General features: G+C 35.3%; 1 protein-coding gene across 7 annotated transcripts in view; it reads right to left on the bottom strand.

Moving 5' to 3' along the window:
- SMARCA2 (SWI/SNF related BAF chromatin remodeling complex subunit ATPase 2) overlaps positions 1–24,088 on the bottom strand; it is a 120,378-nt gene that overhangs the window by 55,529 nt on the left and 40,761 nt on the right. For all 7 annotated transcript variants that reach the window (XM_068667787.1, XM_068667789.1, XM_068667790.1 and 4 more), the window contains 14 exons: positions 23,464–23,634; positions 19,327–19,380; positions 17,581–17,711; positions 17,317–17,377; positions 14,410–14,510; positions 13,918–14,065; positions 10,503–10,666; positions 8,692–8,758; positions 8,026–8,136; positions 6,442–6,684; positions 6,027–6,140; positions 3,972–4,079; positions 1,369–1,455; positions 423–469 (listed from right to left, as the gene is read on the bottom strand). In XM_068667787.1, the coding sequence (XP_068523888.1) occupies positions 423–469; positions 1,369–1,455; positions 3,972–4,079; positions 6,027–6,140; positions 6,442–6,684; positions 8,026–8,136; positions 8,692–8,758; positions 10,503–10,666; positions 13,918–14,065; positions 14,410–14,510; positions 17,317–17,377; positions 17,581–17,711; positions 19,327–19,380; positions 23,464–23,634 (1,607 nt within the window). The remainder of the gene's footprint in view (positions 1–422; positions 470–1,368; positions 1,456–3,971; positions 4,080–6,026; positions 6,141–6,441; positions 6,685–8,025; positions 8,137–8,691; positions 8,759–10,502; positions 10,667–13,917; positions 14,066–14,409; positions 14,511–17,316; positions 17,378–17,580; positions 17,712–19,326; positions 19,381–23,463; positions 23,635–24,088) is intronic.

Below are 24,088 nucleotides of genomic sequence, written 5' to 3'. Positions count from 1 at the left end.
TCCTATTCATCTTCAGGTTCCTATTACCATTATCTGTTTAAGGTGAATGCTTCTCTTTATGATACAAGACTCCTTGACATTAGTCAGAGAAACAACTTTCTTGTTCAGAAATTAGTGACAGAGCACAGATCCAGCATTATTCAAAGGAAAAATCCTCATTACCACTGAAAACCAATAAAAATGTTTAATTGCTAATTCAGAGAGGAAATAACTCTTCAAGCGAGAACATCCTCTTGGGGAGGGAGGGAATACTATGGAGATAGCTTTATGTTGATTAGGAGTCTTCTTAATAACAGTATTTCTATGACTGATTTAATTTAGAAACCACTTAAATTTGTTAGCATGGATCTTCTAGAACAAGGATGTGATGTAGTAGTTCCAGTACATCATATATGAAAAAGAAGGAAAAAGAAGAGAGTTACCCATTGATGACACCATTTGAGTAGCCTAAATGTTCAGCAAAGGACTCCTGCAGAGTTAAAAACATTGAACAGATTATTACAGACTCCATCAGAAACCAAAATTAAGCATCCTTATTTCAATTAAATTAAATACATATATGTTGGTGTTTCATTTCCATTATGGTCATACTCTTAGAATATACCCTGTAGCACTAGTCCTCTCCTTAATGTTTTCCTGTACTGCTATTATTCGAAATTCATGGTCTGCAGGAGTAATTTCTGTCAGCATATATCTTACCAGATTACAGATACTATAAACTATAAACATTCTACTGTAATTACCGGAAGAGCGATTTTCAAATTACTCAATTTCATAAATTAGTATCCAGAAGAACAAACAGTAAGAACTACAACATCATAGGTACTTGTTCATTTAGATACAAACGTAGCTCCACATCAGATATTTATGACACTTTCTATATATACATAAACAAATTTATGTAGTTTGGGTCCTACTGAGAGATGCTATATACTAGTACAGCTCTACTAGTATAGTAGACGCTATACCAAAAAAACAAGGTGGAAATAGGACAATTTTGGCAAACATGGTAAGAGATCAGCAGTCTGCTAGTTTTAAAGATCCTACCACTTTGCATTTTGAACTAGTATCTCTATGTTGTAAATTAAGTCTAAGTAGAGGTTAAGTTGCTCTGGAACGTCTTTAATTCAAATAAAAAGTCACATTTTAAAACAGCACCACCAAAAGACTAGATACTTTAAGACTGGACTTTAGATTGCCAATAAAAAGCTGGTGGTTCATCCATTTCTTCCTAAATACAATGAACTCCAGCACAAACAACAAGGATAGAGTTGCTCCCTCCCACGCACAGAAGCTCCAACAGAAGTTTTCTGTTATACTACCTATCTGAATAAAAACAACTCTCAAAATCAAACCTGGCAATCTTACCTCAATGTGTTGAAACATATATGGGTGATTGCATATCTTTCTCAGTTGCATGATAGTGTTCATTAGAGTTTTTGCACCACCTTTTCCCTGTGGGGATAAACAAGGCAAATCAAGTGATGAATCTAATTTCCTAGTTTTTAAAAGATATTTTTAGATTCAAGTATAAAAATACCTCTACCTCTAACCCAAACACCAAATCATTTTCAGAAAAAAAATATCAACAAAAACTATAAGCTAGTTACCTTGCTGTAAAATTTCACCTATCATAAAGATACTTCAAAGTGTAAAAGGAAGACCTGGAAATAATATGCAAAATGCATTCTGTCTCATATTCACAGTAAGAAGCAGCACATCTTCTGTCCTGCTTACTGCTTATTTATACTACTTGAAACCACATGAATTACTTTGTGTCTGAACCCTCCTAGCAGAAAACAGTACTAGCTGGATGCTTTTCAGTTCTACAGTGTCTCCTTTTCTATCTTTAACCTTATCAGGTTAAAGAGAGTCACGATGTGATACTCTTTCCAAGACAAGTCAAAATTCAAGGCAAGACATAGTGAAAAGGCTAGGTAAGCACACTACATGAGACATCCCGATATTTTACCAACTGTATTTTCAAAACCTACTCCATAGCAAATCCTTTTCAGAAGCAGGACTGAATTCAGACAATACTCAATTCAGCCATAAGACACAATGCCCTCTGATCAACACTAAAGTATTACTAGGTACTAGACTAAGCTGTACAGCTGCAGCTTAGTTGCACCTGCTGGACATGTTTGGTATCATCATATTACATCAACACTGCCAAACATTAGTCACTTTCAGATGCTATTTTGATTTGCTGTGATGTTATGAAACTGCAATCAAATTTACCACAATATTCCAAGCTTACTGAACAATTCATTCAGATTTATTTGAAAAAAAAAAAATCTCAATGAAAGCAATTTAGCAATTTTCGAGAGTAAAATTATGTACTAATATAAATAAAATAAAACTAGCTAATACAGAAAAAGTACACTGTTCTATATACTCTACTCTTCCCTGGAAAGTACAATAAAATCATAACTTCTAAATCTAAAACTAAAATCATAACAAAAAGAGCAGGGATTTTTTATCCGAAGAGACACTCCAATATATTAAACTCACTTTTATTCTTCTGAAATTCCTCTCAAATTTGCTCCAAAATGTAGTTTGTATTTGTTCTAAGAATTATTCTCTAGAGCTTTGCAACTCTATGAATCCTCTCTAATCTGAACTGTGTGCAGACTGGATTTGCAGAAAGATGGGACTTTTTTACTAATGCTAGTTCTTTAGTAACTGAAGCCAAGCGCACTCCATAAGCACCACCTTCCTCTGCTGGTAACAAGTAGTATGGATAACACAGCCTAATGAAACAGTTACAGAAAAGAAAACAAAATGAAGGTGAAAGGGAGGAGAGGGAGGTGTTGAGAAAACTGCAGAGGCAATCTGAAATGAATAAACAAAAAGCTCAGTATAGAAGCATGTACAGGAAAATTATTGGAAGACTCTGAAATGGAGAATGAAAGGAAAGAGACCAGAACATGAAAGAAATAGAACACCGTGATGCAAAATTAAAATATGTAGAACAAAAGGACAGACATCAAACTACAAAATTTCATTTAAAATACAACAAAATAACATAAATTAATGTTTCCAAAGCACTCAAACTACGGATTTCAATGCCAATATCCAACAGTAAGTACCAGCCTTGTCTGGAATTTGAATAATCAACTGCAGAGTAAACAATTTGCATCAAACAAGCAAGGTAAAATAAAATACCAAATGCCACCCACTGTACAAATGCATCTGCAAAAGGATGCTGGAAAGATAGTATGCGATCACAACATATCAGTAAAATGCACATAATGGGGCCTATTAGGGTCCTGGCATGAATACAAATCTACATTCAAGCTGTTCTGTACTGTCTCTTAATCTATGAACTCTCATGGTGAATTCAATGTATTTCACATTTATTATAACGTATTTTATATACACACATAAACCAATGGATGGCAACCTGTTTCCTCTATATTAACTGGGTCAAGACTAATGATGGCATAATGAATGTATTAATATGTATTCTAATATCCAATTATATGACTTTGAATCCTACTGTTCTCTTAAAAACTTTTTTATTAACAGATTAATTAAGTACAAATGCAGGCATAAAGCCTTGGCTAGCCAAAACAAGGTTTATACTTAACTAATAGTTCTGGAAGATAAGATGAATAACCTCCTGTAGCCAGTGCTGCCACAGTTGCAATTATTCAGATAACTTATTTGATTAAACTCAGCCAAGGGAAGTGCTGTTTGTTTGGTTTGTTTGTTTTTTCAAATATCATCTATTTGCAGAAATGTCTAGTATACTATGTACAGTGAATACAAGTAGTATTTTTCCACGTGAATAGAGAATAAAAGCTGAAGTCTTTTCAAACAGGCACGTCTGATACAGATTTTATTTCCCATGAGAGGTATATGTAGTAAGAGCTTACATACTAACTTTATGAAACAGAAATCATACAGTTAGCATGCAACTTTAATACGTTGTTTCCGATTTGTTCTATTTAGTCTTTCTTTTGTACCTTCTTGTCTTTCTCAGAACCATCTGTAAGAAGGATTCCCTTGGCTTGCATGTGACGGTACAGGATCTTCTGAAGAGCTGACATATCACATTTGATCACATATTCCACCTAGTGTAAAAAACAGTACAGAAATACACTGACATAATAACATTAGCAGGATCTAACTGCAGGTTCTTGTCATCCTAAAACACAAAACAAAAAACTATTATCTATACCCTAACAGCACCTTTGATTTCAGTGAGCAGCAATTCAAGTGCAAGCATAGCAATAAGTATCTCAAAAGTTTCTCTATGAGAGTCACAATTATTAGACAGGTGGATTCTAAAAATACAACTGTAGAATTGCCAAACATTTGTTTCTCATTCTGTAATTTTAACGATTAAAAATATTTTTAATGAATTTTATTTTAATGTTTAACATGTAGTTAAAAAAACCTGTAGGTTTAATAGCCTGTGTACAGTATTATGTCTGCACAGCATAATAAAAACATCATCACTGTTCACCTAGCCAGTAAGACTAAGTATACCTTACACTGCTTATCTAGCATTATGCTTGCCGAAACGAGCGGAAATATTTTCTCCGTATCAACTAAAAATACATGGAATTAATGAAACAGTGTATGATCCCCATAATCAGTTTAGTTTCCTATCCATACTAAAGCAAGTTTTGACTGCATACTATCCTTAAATACAATAACACAGGATTTCATACCCTAATTTAACCCATTTTTTATATTAGCCAATTTCCAGATTTTAGTTACATTTTTAATAAGTGACACAAAAAAAAAATCACAAAATAAAGCTAGATTAATGGCTAGATATCTTATAAGGGATTATTAAAAGAGTAAAGTGCCTAATAATTAATAAACAGAATAAAAATTATGTTATTTTCATCTCAAAAGGACAAGAGGATCAACTCATAGAAGAGCACTGAGTACCAATCTGTATGCAACTCCTAACTCCTAAATCCCCAATGCCTAATAATGGATTTATTAAATACAGTGGCTTTAACTGGCAGAAATCAGAATAGAACTAACATTTTCAGTAGTATTTCTAAACTAACTTAAAATTTTTCAATTTATATTTCATTCTCAAAAACATATTCCATAAGAGGATACTGAGCATCTGACAGTTGGCGGAACAGAAACTCACAACAGAAGTGTTCACAATACTCCGAAGATAAGAAAGAATTTGAATATAAGCTTTTCCTTTAATTACTGTCACTGATCATCTGTACAGAGTTATTTGTTCATTCAGCCAGTGGTAGTCAACTCAAAACACACCACACAAAAATTTTATTTTTAATATGGTGTTAACACAGCAGACTTTAGAAACAAATTTTTCCTATCTCACCTTAAAATTTACTTTTTTTTTTTTTTTTTTAATTTAGTTGCTGTTGTCATTTTGGGAAGGGTGAAAGGAAAAGTTGATATAAGATTACAGAGGAAGACATGGTAAGGCATTGCCCACATATAATGATCTTTTAAATCAGAGAGTTTTACCTTCCGAGTTACAACGTTAAATACTGAGAATTGAAAAAATAAACAAAAACTTGTGCAATATTAAGAAGCCACTTCACAGAACAAAAAACTCCTGGAATATTAATTTAGGGTTAAATTATGCCTGCTTAATAATGTCCAGAAATCCTTTAGGGATTTCTGTGAAACAGTTGAGAGGAAAAGGTTCTACACAGCTGGGGGGAAAGGTGTAGGAAAGGAAGAGGGGAATAGACAAGACAGATCTAATTCTCATTGTATGGTCAACTCATTTACAATTTGAAACCAATTCCTACGGAAATAAGTAGCAGGCCTTATATAAACCATGGATAACTACAACTAGAATTAAAGCTGTAAGAATAAGGATGAAGCCTGAGAATGCAGAAACTTCAGGTATTCAGGATTTCTCAGGTGCGAGCTTTCTTTGCAAGAAGTTATAAACAAACCACAGTAATAATACATGCTAGTAAAGTCTTCTGTAAAGTAAATCTGAAAAAGAAACATTACTTAACGCTTAGAAAAAGTACTAAAGCCCTTCCACAACTCCTCTCATTGCAAACCTTTTCTGGTAGTTGAGACTCAACCTCTTTCTTCAGTCTTCTCAGCAAGAAGGGTCGGAGTACTTTGTGGAGACGACGGATGATCAGAATAGTTTCTTCCTCATTTAAATCCACCTACAGAAGTTTATAAAAGTCACTACAAGACAACTCAGTATATTAAGTAATGTCTTGTCTCACATGAAAGGTGAGTATGTGCAGTAATTACTTGTATGTTACAATCAAACTCACTCAGAGCCAAAAAGAGATACTCAATATTATTTTTTTCTGGCATTATAAAAGGTGGCTTTTAGTTAATGTTAATTCCCTAAGTATCAGAGAGAGTTCAAGCACTACTGCTTCTGTATAAGCTCCATTTTGTTTTCAAAGTGTTTTGTTTCTGATGTTAAAAAATAAAACCAAAAAACTGCCACAGTACCCTTTCTCCAGTCATGGCAAATGGAGCGTTGAACCACTGTTCAAAGGTGCTACAACTCTTGAAAATAGTTGGGAGTAGGAAATTGAGAAGAGCCCACAGTTCAGGCAATTTGTTCTGTAATGGAGTCCCAGTCAGCAGTATTCGCCTAGGGGCCACATAATGAGTGTTCAAGACCTGAGTCAGCTTGCAGTGATGGTTCTTCATTCGATGGCCTTCATCTACTATCATATATTTCCATCGAATCTGAAAAATAAATGAGGAGAAGAGGAAAAGCTAGGTCAGAGAGTCAATTTCCTTCCAACATGTGTAGACCAAAAATATTTCAAACCTGCAACATTTATCATTCTCACTTATGAGGTAAAAAGAAAAACACAATCATTATTGAAGCATCAGTGGCCTCAAAAGAAGCAAAAACAGGAACATACACTAGGTATGCTAAACCCAACACTGATGTATGAATTCTTACTTGAATTGCAACAGTAAATAGCTAATTTCCCCCATTTCTGGGAAAGAGTTTAAGGTTGACTGGCTCTTTAAGGTCAGAATATGGTTTAGGCAGGAGGAAAAAGACTACAAAATCTCCAAATAAATCTGACCATAACAAGAACCTTGAACAACAGACACGAGCATTTTCAGTCAAAAAAACTGTACTTGAAAACAACAGCAATGAACCATATGAATGTATGAACATATGAACCATATGACTAGGAAGGCCTCAGTTTGTAGTCCTCTGGTACTTTCATAAATGTTAACCGATGCCATTTTCCATGACAGGTAGAATGCCACAGTGCTGTTCCTCCTATCTTTTAGCAAAGGAGGGCAAGTTAAAGGTAGAGGTAAAGGAAAATTCTATAGTCTCAAACTGGGTTCAGAATCATAGTAAGAAAATGCACTGCCTTTGTATCAGAGAGAAAAATGGCTTATCTATCTAGTTAAGTAATAGACTGAAACAAAGTGAAAATGAAAAGCAAAGGGACAGTAAGTCCACGTTTTCTGTACATGGCAGAATACCAACTTAGTCTGCTCTGTGTGTACATGAAACAGCCTGACACTCAACTACAGCTTTCAAATACATAGATTGGAGAAACCCTAATTGACAGTTTTGAGCCTTTAATAACTCGGCAACGTGCAGTGAAGAGTCTGGAAACCAAACTCATGATACATATAATCGGTTACCTGAGGAAAAGCACCACATGGCTGGAAAGGATCTAGTAAGAGTGAGCTTCAAATCAAAAACAGAATGAAAAAAGCAAGCATAGCACTGCAGATTAGAATAAGTGATATTAAGCAGAGAGGAGAAAAAAAATGCATTTTTCCAAGGACAGGCAGGTGGTCTACAGTACCGATAAAGTCACACAGCAAAAAAATTACTAACCTAACCATATTCAGAAAAATCCTGGTGAATACAGGGAGAAAATGTAACTGACAAATCGAGTATAAACAAAGGAATGGAGAAGTGTGTTTTAACTTTACTGAAAGATGAAATAACTCAGGATTCCCTATAAAACAAAAACCTTCAAGTGGTGCATAGCACAAAAAACATGTATCTCAGAAGTCCTGCTGTTAAAAGACAGTGATTATTACCTTAGCAAGGATATGTTTGTCCTTTATTATGTACTCATAAGTAGTTAAAAGAACATTAAATTTTCCACTTCGAAGCTGAGGAACAAGTGAACGGCGCATCGCAGGTGTACCCTAAAAGAGAAAAGAGAGTAGTTATTTGTCCTTCTGATGAAGTAAATAGATCCATCTTTTTATGAATTAGCAGACAGAGAAAGCACATGAACTAGTAATCCTACAGCATTGCAAACAATACATTTATACATTCCAGACTTCTTCAGAGTCCTTTCCCTAACTGGCTGCTAGATTATAAGACTTTGTTTATGAGAGACTGAAAATATGCTAGCAGTCTCATCTTATTACTAATTGTTTGTCTTAACCATTACTACAGCAGCCAAAAAGCAAAGTAGTCAGCTAAGTATAAGATGTAAAGTATTTCTCATTTGTATTACTCTCGTTAGAAGCTTTGCAATGTGATAATTAACAATTTTCTTCTGCATTTCACTATCTGAAAGTAATTATAGTTTATTACAGTCATCATCTTAGGATGGTTAACTCTTACTGCTCAGTACATGATATATATGACAAAATTTTACTGGCAAGCAATTTAGAAATGCATGCACAGGCAGGGGAAAATAGGCTGTATTTTCATTCCTTCAATTTTATAATCATATAAAAAGCAAATCAAACCTTGTAAGATATCTTAACCACAGAAGGGGCCCATTTGTCAAATTCATATGTCCAGTTGGATAACGTCCTACCATAAAAAAAAATATTTATAAAATTTATTTGTAAAATAAATTATTTCTTCTGAGTGGTTGCTTAACTTTCAACACATTCCATGTAATCAAACTACACAATTAAGAGGAAATAAAACAAAAAAGCTTTGTACACTCTAATAAAATACATGCATCAAAGAGAAGAGGAAACGAGAGAAAGTGGGAAGGCTGTGTTTCTGATCTCATTCAGGAGTCTCTTCAAAATCTATTCAGAATAGTATTCTACAGGAATATTCATATTCTTGAGCATACTAAGGCCAAAAAGATATCCCTGAACAGAAAACAGATTTGCATATTACTTTATGCCACTTATGACCCACAAACTGAGTTTGCAAATTTGCATATATAGCTTGATGATGTTGGCAATAGCATTCATCTGTTTTCCACTCTAATGATGTTATCGCCACCCAGTGAAACTATGCAGATCTGTTTTTGCACTTCATTTCTGCCATAGGGTCACAACAAACAGCTTCTTAAACAGCTAGTCTAGCTGCCAGCATGATATTGCAAAAATAGATCTATTTATTTATTTTTAAATTTACTGGACCTATGACAGTAACAACTATTAATCTGGAGGAGGGAAAAGGCAGAGAAAGAAGGCTTTTAAGATGTCTACAGAAAATAAATTTCAGCTCCTTTCTTTTAGAAACACAGAATAAAAGCATTTCAGAATACTTAAAGGAAATTTGAATTTTTCTGTGCCTGCATGAAAGCAGATGTTAATGATATTCTCCCTTTATTTTTAACTTTGTTATAGAGTTTCTCCTTATACTAAAACTCATCTTTTGTACTCACAAAATACTTTTGTACTCAGGCAAATCTGTAGTATTTATGCTAGTTAGCTACTACTGCAGCAGAGTGAGAAGACAGGATACCTCAAAAAGAAATCATAAGAGATGACCATGAATATATGCCAATCCTTCCACACATTTACATGCTCTGAGAAATCGGTAGATGAATTATTTAACAAAAAGGCCAAGGAACTTCTATACAAATCAAGACATTTACCATGTGCACAAAGAAAAACAAACAAACCCTGAGATACTACATCTGTTTTACGATGCCTGACAGTTCTTATTTGAAACACGGTATTTCAGATCACTGAAAGCCACACCTTGTTTTTTTGGGAAAGGAAAATGCATTAGAAGAAATCTATAAAACAAGCAGTGTCTGGGAAAGCTACAGAAAAAGAAAAGGAGGTGGCATGACAGTCATAATATGGTCAGCTGACCAAGGTGTGAGGATCAGACATCAAGACTACACAATGGGCTATCTATCCAGTACTTAAAAGATTACCCTGTATCAGTAAAGCATGATTGCATAGTATTTGGTGGGGTGGCAGCTGTTTAAAGAACTAAGTAAGCAACAGATTTGTAATATCACAATTCAAGTAGAACAGGGATCTGCAAAGATGTACTATTAAAGGAGAAACATTCCCCCCTGTGGCTTAAGAGTAACTAACAGTAAATTCACTACACATTTCACCAAAAGAATAGACATTAAAGCTAATGGAATAAGGTGCTTTTATTAGCCATCTGGTCACCCTTCCAATGCTAGACAATTACCTGGGAAGACATGATCAATGGAAGTACAGAACACATGCTCAGTGTAATCCTACTGTGCCACCGCAACTTGTGGTAATGTTAAAAACAACTGTATATTCCTAATAAAGCAATCTGCAATGCTTACAGTGATAACAACAGAATGAGATCCTCTACTTACGAAAGGGGAACAATGATGAGATAGGGGCCATTGAGTCTTTTGTGCTCCATCAAGTAAGTGATGAGTGCAATAGTCTGTATAGTCTTTCCTAGTCCCATTTCATCAGCTAAAATTCCATTCAGATTGTTATTATAGAGTGAAACCATCCATTCCAGTCCCTGGAGCTGAAATGAATAATCATTTGTGTTATATAAAACCCATACAAGTAATTAACACTGACAGTACAGAAGTAAAAGTTCTAATGACCTGCCTACTTAGATGCTGGATTTCCTTCAGTAGTACTTAGAAGCATGGGAATCCCTGGCTAGCTTAACTCCTTTCCTGTGTCTCCTCTTCCCCTACTTACCCACCCCCTCAATCCCCACAACAACAGATGCAACAACAAAAGATTTCAAGGTAATTTCTGGTAACAGAAAAAGTAGTCATCCACTCCTGTTCAGAACCAGTAAAGCTCAAAATATAAAGTCAGACTTTATATATGGAGAAAGGTTTTTTTGTACTATACACAAAGCAACATAGGTGCTCACATGTAAGACTGATGAAGAAACACAGCATTATGCAAGTTTGTCCTTCAGCTTCAGCACTGCAAAATTTTTAACTTTTTATGCATATTTAATACCATTTGTCTGCCTCAATAAAAATCTTCCAAAACCAAATCTGCTGAGTCTGTGCAATAAAATTAAGTTAATTTTAAGTCTCTTCTTGTATTTTGTTCCACCTCAGACTTCCCAACTGCATCACTGTTATTCTGAACCTCTTGTGGTACATGTCCATTTAGTGTTTGCTCTCTGTAACTTCACATGTCAAAGAATGCCCCCTTTTCTTCAATTATGCCTTATATACACAATCCCAGAGCTGGAAAGAAGCCAGAGAAATATAGCTCAGAAATGTCTACATAACAGAGTTTTACATTCTAAGGAGTACTGCTAGAAAGCACAATCCCAGTACTGCATTTCCGGACACAGATTATTCCCTTCTCATATGGCCTTCCATGTATGTAACTAATACATCATTCATAGAAGTGCAATCTAAGCTTCTGCTTCAAAGATCCAGACTTTCAGTGGGTCTCACACATAATGACAGAACTAAATTATGGTCTCTGAAAAAGTTCAGGGAGAAAGCAATATATGTTTGAAGTAACCTTCTGTTGCCCCTGCAAGAAAGTATTCAAAATAATGTTGATGATTTACTGGCTTTATGTACATGCTGTTTGATATATATTTGGATACTAAATTCTCTGGAAGCTACTTTTACTGACCTCAAGACACCAAGAGTTGACAGATTTTTTTCTGCCACTGTATGCTTCCCTTACAAAGTAGCTTCAGAAACGAGAATAAGGACACTGTCCTTTCAGTATCATTCAGCTTTCTCCACTGACATACACTGATACATCTGGAAAAGTCAATCAGACCCAACTTAACAGTAAGAAACTCGGAAAAGCAGAAAAAATAGTTAAGAAGGAAAATGCATATGAAATATAGAGTACAGAAAAGTACAGGGAGACAAGGGGACAGCTGCAAAACAGTCTCCTTCAGAACATTCTTGCTAGAATCAAGGCCAAGTCTCAATGCTCCTTCCATAAAGCTCCTTAGGAGGAGAGTGCCTCTTATTTCTAGTGGTAGCAATCACTGTAAAGAAAACACACTAGGAAGAACAAAACTCCTAATTCAATTGCTAGATATCACATTAAGCAGCTGAAGGACCTGCTCTAATTGGTAATCCCTGTGAGTATGTCTGCCTCTACAGACTGAATTATTTTGCTCTGTAACACACACGAAAACTGTACACAGATCTGCATAAATTAATAACATTTCTGTAAATAATTAGAATTTAGGAAGTATAAGAAGTGTCACAATCCTGTCCATGGGCATTTTAAGCCAATACAGACATCGCATTAGTATTGTTATACACTGACTTCATTTATTGCACCAAATAAACCTTGCCACACAATGAATCAGGATTATGCAGTAAACAAGGCTGCTGAATGCAACTGTTGAATTACTACTTCATTTGGTGCAAAGGCTAGACAACATATTGACAATGAAGCAGCAAAAATAAAGAAAGTCTCAGAGCTGAGAAAGTGCCATATTTCTCTGAATGGTTAGATCTTGTCTTAGTAACAGATCTCCTCAATGGTGCCAGAAAGGTTATTTAACCCAGCATTTTCAAAATCAGTCACTGAATGACAACTTCCTCTTTAGGTGAGAGCTCAAAGCAAGAGAGCTAGAAGTGCTAAGAATTCAAAGAATTTAAATTCAGGGGGAGTTTTGCTATGAACAAATAGGACCATGCGATAATTCAGTCTCACTACGTCAATCCCCTGCCCAAAGCAGTTTCAACTATGTTGCTCTGGGCTTCATCTGGTCTAAGACTGAAAACCTTCTAGGATGGAGATAAACCTCTCTGAAACCCCACTCCACTACTCTGCTGTCCTTGCAGGGAAGATGTTTCACTGTATAACCAATCTGAACCCTCTTGTTTCAGCTTATGTTCACTGTAGCTTGTTCTCCCACCATGTGCCACTGTGAGGAGCTCAATATAGGAATACTGAACTGATTCAATAATAGAGAACCAGCTTAACACTTGAATTTTAATTAGCTTAAACAAGCTACTGCATTGATGGCAGTGCTGAGAACCACAGGAAGCAGGGACTGTAATCATAATACCCTGCACACTTAGGAAACAGTCTTCCTTCTAGTTCTTTGCAAGTACAAATAGATACATATCTTTATGACACTTTGGTGAATAAGTACTACTTTTTGTTTTATGTGGATATACAAATATAGTGGCCTGACTGCATAAAAGATGCGAGTGTTGCTGGAACTTCCTAGAAAACTACGCAATATCAGAACTGCTGAAAACACCTGTCAAGGACATTTTCAATTGTACATGAATTTAGCTTATGTCAGAACAGAAATTGTTAGTTATTAAATCCACTGAATGACTGTAAAGAGTATGTGACACCATCCTCCATAGTAAATGTTTTCCTTGTTTCCAAATTGTAATGCATCAGTGCATTACAATTACAATTGAAATATTGGGATTTTAATTAAAAGATTAAATCCTGAAGTTTTAAATATTAAAAGAATAAAATTATTATTAAACTACCAGAGACAAAAACAGTAAGAAGAACTGAAACTCTAGGTCAATAAGAATAACAAAGCCAAAACTGTTGGTTTACAATGAAAAAAAGTTACAATGTTACATGCATAATTTTGTATTATTATTCGAGCGCTATGCATAAAACATTATCTATGATAGGTAACTATCATTTCTCTGCCCACATGATTCCCAATTTCTAACCTAATTGAATTCTTGTGTTCCTTAACAATTTTTTATTTTTTCACCTGAAATATTATATTGAAATATATCTAGCACACCACAAATTTTAAACACTAATGTTTCAATTTCTCACCTGATAATGTTTTAATGTGCCATTAATGAGAAAAGAAGACTGCTTTTCCACCCTTTCTGTGATCGCATGTGCAACAGTGTAGTAGGATTGAGACCCTCTAGCACTATATTGCATACTATATTCATCATCCACATCTTGTTTGGCTGTCCTGGAAAGCAGACAAAGAGCTAAAGTAAATTCCCACAAACAAACAAACCAAAACCAAACTGCCAGACAGTTTTTTTGACCATAGCTCACAGATGTATGTGTAAAGAAACAGTGCAAATCCCAAACTTTGTCAAGTACACTGTATGGTGTGTGGCAGGTGTTTTTTTAGGAGCATACAATTAATACCAAATGATTACATTCCATCTTCTGCAGATGTTCTTGTCAGACAAGCAACTATAACTCACTGTAATCTACAGCAAGCTATTCTTGGGGAAACCCCTTCTAAGAAATCAGAATTCATAACAAAAAAGCACGTAAAAAAAGCAGCAGCTAAAGAACACTCACTCAATGATTTGCTTAGCATCTTTCTCAGAAACTTCCTCACTGTTAGGATCCAGAAGTATCTTCTCATCTGCTTCTAACCTACTGGATTCTTCCTCATCATCCTACAGCAGACAGAAAAATAAAAAGGTGTGAGTGAGTGCAATTATCTTCGTAATTCATACCTTCAGTGGGCATTCACAAATTGGTAGCTTTCATTGGTCAATGCCCTATCACAGGAACTTTAATCATGAAGTTCACCTTACACCTATGCTACAACAGAATTGCACTGTGGCATAAAAGATATTAATTTTTGACACATTAATCAACACGAAGTCACAATACTCTGAAATGAAAATTAATTTCCACTTTAATCATTTTATTTTAAAAAGCCTTCTGTCTACCCTACTAACGGAGTAGATTCCAAACCATTTGTATTTTTATATTGTATTCCAGATTTATGCTAATTTGTTACAGCTTAAAAAAAGTGGAAAGTACTGCTGTGGTAGGCTTTTCAATTTTAATTAAAAACAAATTGTACTTTTATCGTCATTTAATTTGCCCTCTGCCTATAGTTGCAATGGATAACCAGCAACTTGAATTCTCAGAAATTAAGCTGAACAAAACAGTGTTCTGAGGTTAAGTGTATTCTTTTGAAAACAATTTCCCTAACTATAAACAACATCGTTGCTAAAGAGTCTGTGCTAAAAATGAGGGCACATTTCTTTTTGACATTCCTCCTAGGACATCACATGGTGTCACCCAAATCTGACAGGTATCAGGCTCTCACCTCCTGCTCTCACCTCCTATCTTACTAGACAGAGTCTTATAAAATTACATTAACAGTGATTAGTCCTACAAAGACATATATATGTTCTTAACATCAGATAGCCCAATCAGTTTCAGTGTCTATTTGGTCTACTACTGTAAATACTCCTAGACTTACAAGATCCAAATTATAGCTCTACCATTACCCTGTTAACTGAACATGGTCCTTCTCTACTTCCCAGTTTTCTCTACTTTAGAAAGTTGTCTGAAAAATGCTGTGCAAGCATTGGCATTGAATATGCACAGTATCTAGTGTTACGATCCTGATGGAAGCAGTTACGGAGGTAACTTGACTGCAGCGAGAAGGATTTTGACATAGAATAACTGCTCAACACAAACAAGATAAAATGAATGCCAGCCTAAAAACTCAGCCTGGAAACCAGGCCTGAGAACTTGGCCTTCAGTCTGGGAACTTAGCCTGGGAACCAAGGGCATCACTTAAGTGTGGCTGAATACATAATACCAGAGGCATCCTGAAGATACCACTGATAAAATGGAACAATAAATAAAGCACAACTTATCACCTAAGAAAGTAGGATCAATATGAAAAACAAATTTTTTGTTTAAAGGAAAATAATAAACATTATCATTGCCAGTCTCACAAAGAAAACTAAAATTAACAGCACCTATTTGGTCACCAAAGTGGTGGTGTCCTACGCCCTCTTGTGTTTCAATGAGAAAATGAAAAACCAGAGCCTGATTTTTACTCAAGACAGAGCTTCTCCATCTGAGAATCTTCCCATGCTGCATGTACTCCTTTCTCTCTATTGTTTGCTTTAGTTTCTCTTCCCTCTTCAAAGAGGCTGAAGCTTCACTAGAAGTCTGATTAACTCTGTGACTCCCCGATATCAACACCTGAACTCTGTGGCACTCCACACCTCACAAAACAGACCAACTTCAAAGTGAGACTCAAAGTGAGACTGTTGCTTTGGTTGCCCTTCTGGGACCATTCCTGGGAGTGTCTCAGATCAGTTAGATTCCCCTGCACACTTCTGGATTCTGTTTGATTTGCTTGATACCAGCAATTTTATGAACTTGAATGCAGTACAGTAGTGATAAATATAACCTACCATAAGTCTATTTGCTGTTATAATATTACTAAGTTTGTAACCCATTAATACTTTCACTTCCACAGTATTATTAATATGTTTGTTGAAACTGTAATTATCACCAAGCCACATCTGTTGCTATCGTATTGATTTTCCTACCTCAAAGTGCCTACTGCCTCTAATTGCTGCTACTATTAACTGGCACAATATCCTTAATATTTGTTATATCTAACAGTTTTTTATCCACACACACACATATTTATATTTGCCTTATTAATCATGGTATTCTTGCTAGAGCTGGTTGGAGTAATGAGCTAGAGTAATGAGGAATCATTAGTAAACAAAGCCTCCTGTCCTCATGTAGCATGGTCACTGTTGCGATTCATATACACCTGTAGGTCAGCTACAAATCCCTCCCCACACCTTTTGGATCACAACAGACCCTTCAGGGTCAGGATCTTCGTATGTCTTAATGTTAAGCCTAAGGGTTTGTTGTTTTTTTTTTTTGTTTTTTTTTTTTTTTCCAAAATTTTGTAACAGTAGTATTTAATTCACCACTAAAGTACTGAATCAAATATACTTAGTTTGAACTATCTGAACCTAAATCTCTGACTTCTTAAAGAATATAATATATAAATAACTATGTTAGTTGGAATTGCCAATAAAACCTCCAAAATATCAACATTAAAGATGTTAACTTTATTCAGCACAAAACCCCCACACAGCTTTTTCTACTATACATTTTAAAACAGGAACTTGCTTATACTCTGAGTCAAGATTATTAATAATCAGAGTAAACTATTTCCCTTTCCTCTCCCCAGTTTCCAGTTAGGCATTTGCAGCATATATGAAGGACAACTTTTATGAACTGAATGCAGTTACAAATCCAGTTATCTTTCCTGTTTGTATTATTCTTAAAACAAATGGACACATGTTATTAACTTCCCTTCCTTCCTTACGAAACAGGAAGAAAATATCATATGGGATACGAGCCTGTTTTTTACTGCATTACTTGTCACTATCTATCTATATATGTGTATTTAAAGACACATACCTCCTCTTCATATTCAGAACCACTTTCATCTTCACTGTCTGACCTGGGAGCAACTTCATAGCTGTAAAGAGCACACAGAATATGGATTACAGATAATAAAAGGATGAGGGATTAGATTCAGTAAATGTCCTACTCAGCTTACATATAGTAAATTAAAATGAGAATGGAAAGGCAAAAAGAGAAAAAAGAGTAACTAGGACAAGCCCATGAAAAAATACAAAAGCAAATTGGAAGAAATAGTCCATTTGTACACTAACTACTTACCCAGGGTTCATTTCCAGCCACGCATCCAGTTGACTTGCTTTTGGTGCTTCTGGTCCAAGAAGAACTTTGCCTGTTTCAGTGTGAGTCACTTTGACTGGAAGGTCACTCATCTGACTGCTCTCATCTATGGGCTAAGAATTCAAACGAAATTTCACACCATAAGGCAACTAAATTTCATCCTTGTCACGCATAATGACAAGACAAAATAGCATCTTCAAAATTACAAATCCGTACAAGCATCAGAGTTTCATGAGAAGACACAGCTTCCCATATGGCTACCAATCCACACTGACTCACAGTATTTTTGTGTGCAAATTATCTTTATGTGACATACACAAATATAACAAAATATTCCAAATAAATGTAGAAGAGCAAAGTTGAACAAAAACTGCTGATTTTTATAAAAAAAAAACACAAGGTATGTATCTGTACAGTTGTTTAATTCCAGTTGTTTATACCAACAGACATCTGCAACAAAAAACATACATCAACTTTATAGACTATTCTCCTATATGGAGAGATAAGGATGTAACAATTTCAGAAACTTTTTAGGTAAAGAAGATCTAATTAAAAGATTTGGTGTTCTGACTTCTTCAATTATGCCCATAAAGCATCTGCAATCAGAAGTCATTTAACTAATTACAGTGATCTAACATATCCAAATACAGATGAGCCTATTTTTTTTTTTTAATTTCCTTATTTAATTACAGAATTTCTACTTTAAAAATTCTTTGCTTTCTACTATTGCTTCTACTGAAGCATCCTTTCCTAATTTATATGAACATGAAAAAAAAATCTGGTTATACAAAAGTGACTGAGTGTAAAACCTGCCTCCTTTCCACAAATTCCAGAAGTTATAACAATGTTACATGTATTTTCCTTCTACAATTTCAAACTATATTAAAGGATTTTGCCATAGCTATTTAACATCAGAAAAAATGTCAATTGAAAGAACAAAAAAAGATGAAAAGTAAAATAACACAACATTCTGAAATATTTATATAAAAATAGTGCTGTTTTTCTTTTCCATTTTAACAGAATAGCTCTGAGACAGAATATGCTGGGTTACCACAAAAAAATCTTATGCAAAGAATTATACAGAAAAGGTATTCATTTTATTTGCCTGAGTAAGAAAGAACATTCAAATCTTAAGCCATCATAATACTGGGGCAGTGATGCACTGGAATAGGTTGCCGAGAGAAGCTGTGGATGCCCTATTCCTGGAAGTGTTCAAACCCAGGTTGGATGGGGCTTTGAGCAACCTGGCCAGGTGGAAAGTGTGCCTGCCAACAGCAGGGGGGTTGGAATGAGATGATCTTTAAGGTCCCTTTCAACCCAAACCATTCTACGATTCTATACTATAATCTATCCTATGCCTGAGAGATAATTAACCGTGCCAATAATGCATTTTTTTTAAATGAAAAGCTAGAATGTATTGAGTTTACAACTATATTTAAAAAACTAAATTACATCTACACATGGGTTGCAAGAAAATTATTTATTTTTAAGCATATAACAAAGCCAAGAGGCATTCCTCATTGATACATTAAATAAATTTTTATTTCAGTTTTCCATTTTTTGAAGAGAAACAACCTTAGCATAAATGCTTGTGTGGATAGTTTTTTTTCCTTGTTAGAAATAACAGGTGTTAGAGCATTTATCTCCATGATTTATTGCAAAGCTATCTCAATGGCACTCATCACATTAACAATCACTGTAACAGTTGTAAAATCATAAAATTCATACCTCTCCATCAGGACCAAGACCAGATGCCATTCCTTCTGCATTTTCTTCAGCCTTCTAAAATAAAGAAGCAAAGAGTAACATGGTCAGATCATCAGTATATAGCAAATACTTTCCAGAATTACAGAATCATCTAGGTTGATAGAGACCTCCAAGATCACTGAGTCCAACCTCTGACATAACACTAGAAAGTCCTCCACTAAACCATATCACTAAGCTCTACATCTAGACGTCTTTTAAAGACCTACAGGGATGGTGACTAAATCACTTCCCTGGACAGCCCATTCCAATACCTAATGACCCTTTCAGTAAAGAAGTTCTTCCTAATATCCAACCTAAACCTCCCCTGGCACAACTTTAGCCCGTTCTGCCTCAGCTGGATGTGATCTAAGCACTTTGGACCAAAAATAGGTTTCGTTCCACTTCTGCATAGCCAAGGATGCATATAGTTTAGTGAGGGTAGATATACATGTAGATAGAGATTTGTACAGTCACTATCACACAAGCAAAGCAGTTTGAGTATGGTTATCTACAAAACTGTACTCATTCTAATAAATCTACATCTAGGAAATTGCTAGCCTCCAGACCTAGAGCTTAGCACAGACTGTGCTAATATAAATAAAATAGCTATTTGTTTTCATGTGGTTTACTACAAATTTCCTCTAATCTGATTTAAATTTAGTTTCAGAGATGTCACCAAGCATCACAGAGTGTGTATTTGTGTGCACACTTTTATTTGGGGTATGTATGTGATTTATTTTTAAATAAATTCATTAGTCTGACAACTAACAACTAGTGGTATTTGGGCAATTCTTTGCACTGTCTCGATTAAGTCCAGACCACAATTGCTCAATTTACAGAGAAAAAGAAGTCTAAGAATGTTAGTTGGAGTAAGCTGGATGTTTTTCTTCCCAAGTACCACTCTAAGAAACACTGAGTTTCTTCAAAGTATCAAAAATATTTCAATCAAAAAATACTTAAAAATATCAAGATGGTATGAGAAAGCAGAAGACTGTTTCCTTCCTAAGTGGCACTTTCCTAAATAATTTTGACAATGGACAAGAAAGGACAGAATCCAGCTTCTGTTCCCATCACAGTGCAGGCTTTGAAGTACAGCATGGTTTTACTTGGGTTAAAAATATCAACAGATCAGACAGAAAACAAGAACAGATCTTTTAAATTGTATTTTATAGATAAACAATTTTTAAGTATTTGTAATGTGTACTATAAATTTAAATAATCCATTCGACTGCTTTTTTGTTTTTGTTTTTTAATTGAATAAATACACTGAAGTAATAGCTGAACTTCTGAATACCGAGATGATCCTCAATATCTGCTTCTCATCAAGAGAAAATTCTTTGCCCTTAAAATCCATTTGCCAAGGCACAAACCTCAGACAAACATGCAGTGTTTGACATGGGTCAATTCTACACTTTGAAAAGGTATATTCTTATTTATTTTGTGTAACCTTCATACTTCAGCACACACGCCTAATTATCTTTGTTAACTACTCTTTCACTTGAAATACCAAAAAGGAAGATTCCAGCTAAGCTCAGTTCTGGCCTTAAGCCTTTAAAATATTTATTAGCTATAATATTTTTAGATTAAACAAACAAAGAAAGAGAGACTTAAAACATTTCTCTGAGATATAGAAGTATCATTGCATTGAGCAGGACCAACAATAGTTGATGCTCAGTCTAGAACATCAATAGGCTGCTTGCTTCAGCATTCCTGGTCAACATGCACATCTGTTGACAGAGAAAGGACCTGTGCCAGAACTGAAGAGTTCATAGTAGGGTAAGTTACGTTAACGTGTCTGGCCCAAATGAAGAGGCTATACTGGATGACAGTATTTTTTCCTTGGATGAGTAAGAAATAGACAGGTGTCTATTATCCTGCATATGAGACTGTTTTCTAATACGCAAAGATTACATAGTCAATGCTTACAACTCAAACACACCACCACAAAAAAGCAGTAAGCAATGTTTTTCATTGTGCAAAGCCCACATCCTGCTGTGAGGGCAAGCATTTACAACCTAGGTCAACAAGAATTTTGGAAAGCAGAAGCATACATTTCAAAGGAGATGAATGTAAAAAATAACAGATTTCTTGCAGCTGTGTTTTGGGCAATACAAAGATTTCTTTAATGTACAAAGCAAAACTAATTTTATAAAAGTAGGAAATTCCATGGTAAAAGGAGAGGAAAAGCTCCTACAGACAAAGGTGAAAGTTTGCATAGCAAGTTCAACTGGCCCATCATACCAAAATTTCATCTGCTCTATTTTTTTTCCCATCTATGACTATATAAGTAAGTGGGACACGAGCTGAACAGAAGTCTGGAGACAGAAGGTGCAACTACAAGAACGTAAAAAATAGAAAAAATCTACCACAAAGATTTCCCAAAACTGTGTCCCTGAGAAAACATGGACTCATCTGAAATTTTAATCTCTGAAGAATATATGGTTCACTTGGACAGTACGTAATGTGAGCCTTTTTCACCATCTACTTCCTCATTGTGATTTCTAGGAGAAAATCCTAAGACCTCTCTTCTCTTATTTCTCTTTTAGGACGAAACACTTCACTACTGGTGTTAGTAGATTAATCTAAACTTTATATGGATTATGAAACATACATGGAAATGTATTAATAATAGAAATACTACATAAAGACCAGGGAAATGACAAGGCAGCTACTAACTTCAATGAGTGCTGCAGCCATGCAACAAAAAAAACATAGAATTATAAATAACTCTTTAAAAAAGCATAATATTTGCGTGCACTCCTATATTCTTGACAGGTGAGCAAAAGCTTAATGGAGAGCATCATCACAAGCAATAAGTTGCAGTTGATCAGGACAGAGATCAGATTTTTTTCTACTAATTTTCAGTTAGTTTTCAGGCCAGGAAGAGGCCTGGATTTTTATGAGCACTGTGTGTTTATGGCACGCACTACCATTTTACTTCAGAGATGGAAAATGGTGTCTCTAATGGCTCTTCATTGCTGGAAGATGTTTTATTCCTCATACATACTTCGGCTAAACTGAGCATCACAGAGGCAAACAGCCAAATAGACAGTCGAATTCAAACATTTTGTTATCGCAGTGCATGTATACATCACACTTTCTCAGTAAGCACCATCTCTACTGTAAATTCTGTACACTAAATCAGGTCTGTTCTCATGGGCACTGTGGGTCAAAGACTCCATTTAAATTACATCTTAGTTGTGGAGGCAGGGGACTGTGTCTATATATTAACAACATACTCAACAAAATTACAGACATTTTGGAGAATGACAGGAGAAACTACAGAGTATTTCTGAGGTCATTCATCTTCAAAATTACAAGTTGTTATATCGTGGTATTTATTAGCACATTTGGAGTGCTGCCTATAAACAATGTAAATATGTTTATATTTGCATCAGAACTTAGTAGCAAACTCGTCACAGAAAAGGATTATAAAAATCCTCTAATCCATCCTGCAAGAAATTTAAGATAGTTCTAGGTCACAAAATGGCAAATCATTGTTTAGTAATCATTTCACACACAACGTAAATTTTTCAAAACTAACACTGTTTCCACAACCAGTCTCTCTGACATGGTAAAATATTTAGTATGAACAAAGATAATTTTGAGAAGTTTCAATTAAATGGTAAGAATGCACAATGAACATGTTACTGGCAGAATACCTTTTTATAATAAACCTACCCAAGTTCTTCCAAGTTATTTGCAATGGTCCTACAAGATGGACTGAGCCAAGTTCAGAATAAGGAGGTCTAAGCAAGTTTTCCTGCATGTAACAACTATGTGAACAAGACTCTTTTAACCTTCTCACAACTCATTTTGGATCTATTGGATCTGTTTGAGTACTTTAATTTTAATTTACACACCTGGCCCAATTTTGCCTTTGTCAACCACCCACAATTTTCTAGTCTTGCCTCCTCGTCTTCCTGGAAATTAGTGTCAGCAAATTTCTTATAGATTTCAGTGGAGAAAGAAGAGTACACTCAGTGTTAGGGATTAGGCAATGTTGATGACTTTACATACACTGGTATGTATATGACCACTGGAGATCACTATATTAATCAACATTAAAACTGTATTTAAAGAAGACATGGCTTAAAGATGTCAGATGTAACTACTTGCCTTCTTTCTTCTCCTCCTCTTCTTCTTTTCTTTGGCTGCTTGTGCCTGTTTATGTTCCCATACCAGATTAGTCAAGTTAGCCACATACTCATCTGTCTGCTGCAATAGGTAGGCCAGGCGTCTATCCTTCTTTTGGTCAATCAGCTTACGGTAGCCTTCTTCATCTTCAGCCTAATAATATAAAATAAAGATGAGCCATAACAGAAATGTTTTTGAATACCAACAACTCCTCTCTCTATAATCATGTGTTATCCTGGGTTATGTCACTACAATCTGTGTAGCTAGACAAGTATATGGATAAAGAAAAGACCGGATGACCACGCCAAGAGAGTCATATGCTTTGGATTAAGGGTCATATCCTACCTGGAAGCCAGTAACAAGAGGGATGCCACAGAAGTCTACCTGGGACATGCGTTTAACATCTGTCAGTGATACAGAGTAACAGATAAAAGACTTCACCAGATAGTCAAGTTTTCAGATGACATAAAACAGGGGATACCAGTTGATGTGCTGGGGCTGGCTGTCCTTCAGAAGGACCTGAACAAACAAAATAAATGGGCCACAAATGGACCAACACAAACCTGATTAAGTTCAAAGACAGAGTCCTAGAGGTCCTGACAATGAC

The sequence above is a fragment of the Anas acuta genome, chromosome Z, assembly GCF_963932015.1.
Source record: "Anas acuta chromosome Z, bAnaAcu1.1, whole genome shotgun sequence".
NCBI classification, from domain to species: Eukaryota; Metazoa; Chordata; class Aves; order Anseriformes; family Anatidae; genus Anas; species Anas acuta.
The sequence above is the reverse complement of the archived record's forward strand: the minus strand, read 5'-3'. Positions and strand labels throughout refer to the sequence as shown.